Source organism: Vitis riparia, chromosome 17, assembly GCF_004353265.1.
Source record: "Vitis riparia cultivar Riparia Gloire de Montpellier isolate 1030 chromosome 17, EGFV_Vit.rip_1.0, whole genome shotgun sequence".
Lineage (NCBI taxonomy): Eukaryota > Viridiplantae > Streptophyta > Magnoliopsida > Vitales > Vitaceae > Vitis > Vitis riparia.
In genome coordinates this window covers 14,138,959-14,147,796 of record NC_048447.1, presented here as the reverse complement: position 1 = coordinate 14,147,796, position 8,838 = coordinate 14,138,959, and the positions used below count along the sequence as shown (strand labels likewise).

At 38.1% G+C, this 8,838-nt stretch overlaps 2 protein-coding genes across 2 annotated transcripts; both read right to left on the bottom strand.

Moving 5' to 3' along the window:
* Positions 1-1,265: 1,265 nt before the first annotated feature.
* Positions 1,266-2,546, bottom strand: LOC117904128 (glutamate receptor 2.5-like). Its single transcript, XM_034816645.1, has one exon. It carries the CDS (start codon positions 2,544-2,546, stop codon positions 1,266-1,268), a length of 1,281 nt encoding a protein of 426 aa, XP_034672536.1.
* Position 2,547: 1 nt separating this feature from the next.
* On the bottom strand, positions 2,548-7,905 carry LOC117904418 (glutamate receptor 2.7-like). Its single transcript, XM_034817007.1, has 6 exons — positions 7,422-7,905; positions 5,423-6,696; positions 4,526-4,838; positions 4,035-4,432; positions 3,304-3,780; positions 2,548-2,590 (listed from the first exon to the last, which is right to left on the bottom strand). Exons 2-6 carry the CDS (start codon positions 6,650-6,652, stop codon positions 2,579-2,581), a joined length of 2,430 nt encoding a protein of 809 aa, XP_034672898.1. The 5' UTR covers positions 6,653-6,696; positions 7,422-7,905; the 3' UTR covers positions 2,548-2,578.
* Between the last annotated feature and the right edge of the window lie 933 nt (positions 7,906-8,838).

Below are 8,838 nucleotides of genomic sequence, written 5' to 3'. Positions count from 1 at the left end.
CATGCTGATTAGTCAATACACTAATCTCATATGGGGGGCTGAACCTTATTCCATTAGAGACAAAGGAACCTGCAATAACATTCTGGCTATGACACAGGTGACAGGGAGTTTGATTTTTGTTACTTGTAAATATATGTTTATCAGTGTATGTTTTATATATGAATAGGTATGCGCATGCAGAGTGACTTGATTTTGCCCATGATGCTTCACAACTCAGCCATTGCATTCAAAATCACCTTCATTTATTGGGGATAAGAGGATCAACCTTTCTTGCAAGGAAGCAACAAAACCTTCTGTGCCTTCATCAAAATCTTAGTCTGTTCCTTTAATTTCATCTTTTCGTTCTTCTTTGTATTTTTCTTATTTTCTTTGGTTACTTTAATAAGATTAGCTCTTTGGTTAAGTTTCACAAGGTTTGTCGCTTGATTGCATGGCCTTATTTAGAGTAGTTTCTTGAGAGAGGATAGTTTTGAATTCTGTGATAAGGACCTTCCTTTATGTTACTTATGGAGTTTTCACAAACTGCTGTCCAAGTGAGCAGCTTAGATATGCAGTGGAAGAAACCACAGCTATGATATGCAGTTACTTTGTCCTTTAACAACTTGCTTGTTTTTGCCAATGTTAACCTTCAAAAGGGGAATATTTTACCTCTTGACCTTTCCTGCAAAGACTTTTCTTGCTCACTTTATTCTGCATGAACCTTTTGGTGCAGAGGAAAACGGTCTGCAAGGACTACTAATGGTGCCAGCAATGCTGCAGCAAAGAAGGGCGGTGGAGCTGGTGGTATGCAAAGCCAGCTTGTTAACAGGGCATTGGAAGGCTTATCTCGCGGTGGAAGAAGTGGTATGAGGGGCAGAGGCAAAGGGTGAGGAGGACGTGGACGAGGAAGGAGCTACTCGTAGCTTCGATTCCCACCCATATTGTGTAACAGAACCATCAGAACGACGGAGTTAGTATGAATCAGAAGAATACAAACAAGAGTCATTGATGTATTAAAACTCTCTTCTATTGGAACGATTTTTTTATTCATATAGGGGCTGCTAATGAGTTGTTTTCAGTTGTTTTCGTCTAAACCAACCAGAAGTTGGTCAGTAAGCCAGACAACTGATGCTTTATGCGTCGTTAGAAAAGGAAAAGGTTTAATGATGAAACGACAGCACAAAAGCCAGCTGAAGGTACAATTAAATTAATCATGGACATTACAGTGAAGTTGAGATTTACTTCTAGTGTGGGGAATCTCATGATTATTGAGAAAGATTTAAAGATCAAAATCTAGAGATAGGAGTAATTACCTTGTTATAAACACAGTCAACCAGCTCTTCGTATGTGCCAACAACTGGATGGAACTCGTAGGGTAGAGAGTAATTTTGCTCCAAAAATTTTAACACCCCGCGGAAAATATCAATAGAGAAACCAGTAAATCTTTTGTCTGCTTCGGCTTCGTCCACCTTCACAAACATGTCGAAAGAGGAGTTCGCTGGAGTTCCAATCTTCAATGGTTTTGCATCAGTCGGCATTTCCCATCCCATGGGGACACGTTTTAGGTACCCTGGCCAAATCACTGGATCATCCAAAACCTTCGTGGTGTTTCTACCGCAATTTTTGTCTCCACCTTCTCTGCTGAGAGGGTTGTCCAAGTCCTGCGTCCAACAGTCAAGCTCCTTGTAGTCCGTTCTAACAACGTTTATAATCCTGAACGGCAACGAATTTGAATTTGATAGATCACCCCCTTCAAAAATAATGTTGCCACTTAAACCACTGAAGTTGCTTGATAATATATTTTTTAACAACATATTTGGAGTATTAGTATCATCACTAGCTAATCTCTCCAGGGCCCGTGTGATGACAGCAATGCTATCATATGCTCGTAGTGCATGAATTCCAGGCTGGGCGTTGTCTTCCTCTGGGTTTTCGGATTTAAATTTTTTCTGAAACTGGGCAGAGAATTCTAGGAAGGGTCTATTGGATTTGGAATAGTAGGACTTGATTCCTAGAGCCCCTTCCATATAGGGGATAAAGGAAGTGTCCATGGAATCCAGGAAGCTTGAAATGCTATCTGTAACTATCCAGGCTGAGTCTTTCCCCACAAAATCCATCCGCCCTGCTTCTTGGAACAAATGGGTAGCCATCGGTAATGATGATTGAAGAACAATGAAAACCCTGGATTGTGTGCTCAGAAGCTTCAAGAGCTCTTGAGGGACAGCTCCTCTTGGATCAGATAGAGATGATATGGGAGGAAGAGACAAATGGTACTCGATCTCCGATCCAACTCTTTGAAGAGCTTCAGATAAAAGAGTTAACATCTCAGCGTTGCCACCGTACGCATCATCTTCATTGATTGCAATGACCCTTCGCCAGTGATAGGAGTGAACGATCGCTGAAATGCACCTTATTTGTTCAGAAACATTGCTTCCCATTTGTATCAGGGTGGGCCTTCCAAGCTGCCTTGACGGCCGGACACTGGCTGATGCCGCCAATGAAAGAACTGGTACTTGAGCTTGGTTTCCTATTTCAGCAGCTAAAGCCGCTTGCTGCCACGTATCCATGCCCACAATCACTTGCACTTTGTTCTCTTTAATCAGTTCTTCAGCTGCAATTAATTAAATGTTATGAACTCCATCAATTGTATTCCATTTTTGTTCTGCCGATTTCATTCATGACATAATGTAACAATAAATGATTTTTTTTATTATTGTTTATAATACAATTCCAATTTCTAATTTATATATCATCCTTTTCATGCTTTATATTTTCTGAGTATTGAGGCCTAGGATCACTTACATAGTAAATAATTTACATGTATTATGAGTTGTATAGAAAACCAAGTCATAGGTTTCTTGCACGTTAATTACTCATTTAGTGTTGATCAAGTCATGTGCATTATCTTCTAATTGTAGGGATGACTAATCTTGATATTAAGGATAAGATTTCCATGATGAATACATTACTATATATAATTATACAATAGACAAAATCTATAATAATTCATGATATTAACTATTACGTAGTCATGACTTTACCAAATTATTATACTATATATCCTCTTAATCTTAAGAATATATTGAGTTAGTATTGAGATTTTTAATAACTTTGACCTATTTATAACAACTTAAAATAATCATATATCCCACTTATGAAGGATCTTATAACATTTACTTTTTTATGATAAAAAAAAAAAAAAACTAATTATGTATTCTAAGTAAACTAGTAGTAGATAAATTCAACAGCTAGTTTCTATCAAGTGTGTATTGATACAGTAGGGGGACAGGTCTCAGGAGGCTCCAGCACATCAGAAGAGGTCACCTTGAGTTCATAGTCACTGTAGCTGGAAAGACGTCCGGAGGCTCCGTGGGTATCAAAACGGCTCACTGTTGGCCACCTTGTAGAGATCCATTCATCTCCAGTGGGATGGGGAGACAAATTTGACAGTCTTTCATTAGGAAACTCAGTTTGTCCATTATGAAAGAAATGCACTAATTGAACAGTCTTCATCCAGACACTTTCATCACTTGGGTTTGCATCACTTCGGGATGCCTGGTGACGTTTGAAATCGATGAGCAGGCGAAGGAAGAACAGTAGAAAGCAGAGAGTGGAAGTGGCGCCGCATAAAAGGTAGAGAGCCCAGAAGTTCCCGAGGCTCAGTTCATCATTTTCGGTTGCTGAACACTGGGCAGAACGAGGAAACCACTTTTCTTCTAATTCTTTTATTCTCCTCTTCTCAGATAGGGTTAGGATGGCTTCAGAGAAGTCAGCAGCTAGTGGAGAGCCTTTCTGAAAGACCTGCATGGAGATTAACAAGGATGACATGACCAAAGCTAATTTCATTGTGAGAATGCTAAACAAATTCCATATGCTATCCTATTCCACTGAGCAATGGTTCAACTAATTCCTACCCCCAGACAAGGGATGGGCCAATTTTCTTTGGGGGAAAAGGGCATCGACGAATCAGTTTTGGCCACTTCACACATTTGATAAGAAAAGTTATAGAAAAGTTTAGAGAGTGCAAATGGGGAAGAGTTCCAGTTACTACTCACAAAGCCTAATCCTCCGAATCTGTTGAGGGGTTGACCGGCAGTGTAATTCTTGCAGAACTGACTAGTGAAAATTTTTGCATGAGGAAGGGCAAGAACGGCAGCTGAGATGTTCCCACTCTGGAATTCGCCATGATATTGGTTTTGGTTGCTAATATTCTTGATATGAGCTCCTTCGAAATTAAACACGTTCTCTAAGTATTGCCTCACAAATGAAGCACCATTACAACCAACCACAGACCTAGTAGCTTTTAGCCATTCGATATCCATCACATTGGAATCAAGTCGTTGGACAGTGAGCATGGAAGAGAGACTAGCAGTGTAGCTCGAGGTTAAAACGAAGACTACAAACAGCCACACCACTATCACTACTCGAGTAATATTGCTACGAATTGTCTCCCCTGGGAAATGAAACAACAGCTAACTTTCTGAGTAATTTAATTATTGAGCAAACCAAAATCTCTTCCATTTTTAATACTAATACTAGTACTTACTATGAGCAAAGAAAAGAGAAGAGAAGGTGAACCAAAGAGCAGTCCCAAGCTGACTCTTCCATGGGCCTCTGAATGCCGGATTATTGGATTGGTACTCCAGTACCCAAACTATGAACATGGTGTAGATCAAGAGGACACCTGTGACTACCCACGTTTCCCAGGTGAAAGTCTTCAGGAACATCCATGCCTTGTGAGGTTCTTCAGACGTTACTTGTACTATCACCAATCCCGACTCAGCATATGGCACTGTGAATTCCACTTTTTTTGAACGGGTGGCATGTATTGTCACATCCCCAACCACAGCATCATAGGTCTTCCATGTATTTGATTCACAAGAGATATGCACAAAATTTCTATCAGAAACAAATGATTGAAACAAATACAAAGTATGATTCATGAATTCTGAGAGTTAATCTTCAGTACTATGTTCACTGCTGTTTCATGGGGATGAAGTCAAAACCTAATATACCAGAAAAGTCTACAGAGTAGTCCTCTTCAAAACCTAATATACCAGAAAAGTCTACTGAGCAGTTCTTTGGAAGGCATAAAAATTGAGAAGTTTCAAGGGTTTGAAAAACCTAATTAGGGAAATATATTTCCACATAAAACTTCCTTAAATTCTTGCGCTCTTGCTGTAGTAAAGCAGGCAAATATTAACTAGGAGAGAAATGAGGTTCAGTCTGACTTTGATTTTCATTTAAACCAACCACATGTTAATTGGGTCAGTAAGCTAGACAAGCTTTTTTTGAGTCATTAGAAAAGGAAGAAGGTTTACTGATGAAATCACAACATAAATCATGGACGCAAATGTGAAGTTGAGATTTAATTCCAGTGTGGGGAATATCAGGATTATTGAGAACTATTTAAAGAGCAAAAGCTAGGCATGGGAGTAATTACCTTGTTGTAAACACAATCAACCAGCTCATCGTATGTGCCAACAACTGGATGGAACTCGTAGGGTAGAGAGTAATTTTGCTCCAAAATTTTTAACACCTCGTGGAAAATATCAATACAGAAACCAGTATATTTTTTTTGATCTACGTCCACCTTCACAAAATTTTTAAAAGTGGTGTTAGCTGGAATTCCAATCTTCAATGGTTTTGCAACAGTGGCCATTTCCCATCCCTTGGGGACACGTTTTAGGTACCCTGGCCAAATCACTGGACCCTCCAAAATCCTTGTGGTGTTTCTACCGCTATTTTTGTCTCCACCTTCTCTGCTGAAAGGGTTGTCCAAGTCCTGTGTCCAAAAATCAAGCTCCCTGTAACCCTTTCCAACAATGTTTATAATAATGAATGGCAACGAATTTGAATTTGAAAAATTAATTGTTCCACTTAAACCACTGAAGTCACTTAATAATATATTTTTTAACAACATTTTTGGAGTATTAGTATCACCAGCTAATCTCTCCAGGGCCCGTGTGATGACAGCAATGCTATCATATGCTCGTAGTGCATGAATTCCTGGCTGGGAGTTGTCTTCCTCTGGGTATTCAGATTTAAAATTTTTCTGAAACTGGGCAGAGAATTCTTGGAAGGGCCTATTGGATTTGGAATAGTAGGACTTGATTCCTAGAGCCCCTTCCATATAGGAGATAATGGAGGTGTCCATGGAATCCAGGAAGCTTGAAATGCTATCTGTAATTATCCAGGCTGAGTCTTTCCCCATAAAATCCATCCGCCTTGCTTCTTGGAACAATTGGGTAGCCATTGGTAAAGACGATTGAAGAACAATGAAAACCCTGGATTGTGTGCTCAGAAGCTTCAAGAGCTCTTGATGGACAGCTCCTCTTGGATCAGATAGAGATGATATGGGAGGAAGAGGCAAATGGTACTCAATCTCCGAGCCAACTCTTTGAAGAGCTTCAGATAAAATAGTTAACATCTCAGCGTTCCCACCGTACGCATCATCTTCATAGATTGCGATGACCCTTCGCCAGTGATAGGAGTGAACGATAGCTGCAATGCACCTTATTTGTTCAGAAACATTGGTGCCCATTTGTATCAGGGTGGACCTTCCAAGCTGCCTCGATGGCCGGACACTCGCGGCTGCCGCCAATGAAAGAACTGGTACTTGAGCTTGGTTTCCGATTTCAGCAGCTAAAGCTGCTTGCTGCCATGTATCCATGCCCACAATCACTTGCACTTTCTTCTCTTTAATCAGTTCTTCAGCTGTAATTAAATGTTATGAACCCCATCAATTGTATTCCATTTTTGTTCTGCCTATTTCATTCATATTCAGTACATAACAGTGTTTTTCAATACATGGAAGCAATAAAAATCCATTTCCACCTATTTCAATTTCTTTTCTTTTTCTAAATGATGAGTGCTACTTAAAACAAGTCAAGTTATCCTAAATTTATTTTTTAGAGGAAAACTTAAGAATGAAAAAAAAAAAGGAAAAGAAAAAGGAAAAACATTAGAATTTAATATTTTTTTATTTTACTATGATTGCCAAATGACCAATATAAAGACATCCATCTCTCTATATCTTCCTACTTTTATTTTTTAAAATTAAAAAAAAATTAATATAAAAAATAAAAATAATTATTTTTACTTCTTTATATCCATTCAAAGTTTAACCCTAATTCTTCCTTTGTCCTTTCCTCTGCCTCGTCCCTTCTTTTCCTTCCTAGTGGGTCATGAATGATACGAAGGAAGAGAATAAAAGGGAAACAAAATTGAGGTGGGTGTTAAAGAAGATGAGGATAATTTTATCCTTTTATATTTAATTTTTAATTTAAAAAAAAATAAAAAATAGAAGATATATAAGTGACGTAGAGATATAGTTTGGGTGGCTGATGTTATAACCACTCGTGTATCATTCTAGAGGATTAATGTTGAAAATAATAGGTGATTAGACAGCCGTAGAAGGAATCAAGGAAGAGATGACCAACCTGTTAAGGCCGCCCCATAGAGTTCTCCGGTGAAGTTCCGGGAGATAAGAGAGAGCTTATTTCATGGAATTGTTATTGAATTATCCACAGCTATCTTGATGGCGGTTATTTCCTCTTTACCTTTACGAGAATTAGCATCAATGATTGCCCCAATGATGGTGGAGTTGTCATCTACTGCTGTGCCGGTGATGTATCCAAGATGGCAGACAATTAAAAGAATGGAGGTAAGTGAAAAGTAGATGAAACATGGTGTTGGAGAATTCAGTGGGGAGGGCATTTCTGCTCTTAGCAACCAGCAAGCAATTAGTGCCTTAAAGGAGATTCTTCTAAGCTTAAATAAATATAAATTCACAAGTAGAATATTCATTTCGAATCCCCAGTATGAAGTTTCCTTCTTACTTCGTAAGCCAATTCTTGCTGTGGAATTCCCTTCCATTACTTTCATTCTCCTTGTACACGGTATTCAAAGCCAACTGCATGGATTTATGGCCAAGGACAAAGAAGAAAACAATGTGTCGTTTTCATTCAAGGATTTAGTGGTGTTGGAGGTAAGCGAAAATAGAAGAAACATGGTGTCGGAGGATTTAGTGGGAAGGGCATTTCGGCTTTTAGCAACCGGCATGAAAGTGCCTCGACTTTGAATCCACGAGTTGAATCCTTTATTTTGAATCCCCAATACGAAGTTCCGTGCTTGCTTCGTATACGAATGCATGCTGCGTTGAAATCACTGATTCACTGAAGGATAGACACAAAGAATATTCAAACATGAGACTACATGCATTTATGGTCAAGGAAATCACTGAATTAACATCATTCATTGCTTTAATACTTTTGGTTTTATCTACGAGAGAGAGAGAATCTCAATGGAGATCGAACAAAAAGCGTGGATTTTTTTATAATTATTTTTTAAATAAAAAAATTTAAAAATATTTTTAGAATGTGTTTTTGAGTTCAGAAATATTTTTTTTCATTTTACTAATAAGAAAATATTTTTATAAAACGTTTCCAAATAGATTCTAAATATCAAGTCTTAGATTTTGGTAAGAATTGTGGTTAGATGATGCTGGATTGATCATCATGATAATACCACTTAAAAAAAATTATCAATATCATCACATGATTATTTCTCATCTTATACTATTTATATAATTCAACAAGCCTATATTTTGACTTAATGAAGCTTATAAATTTATATTATCTTTCAAAAGGGAGAAACAATCTGGTGCTTATGCCTCGCATGCTGAGATATACAACTCCATTCATGCTCTGCCTTGCTAATTGATCATCAATCGGTGGAATATTTCATTAATTAAGAAAGTCTTGAATATTTCAATTTTTTCTAATCGATCTCTAATCAATGGATGTCATCATTAACTAATAGTTGTCATATGTTTCCACAAACATTAGAGATAAAACC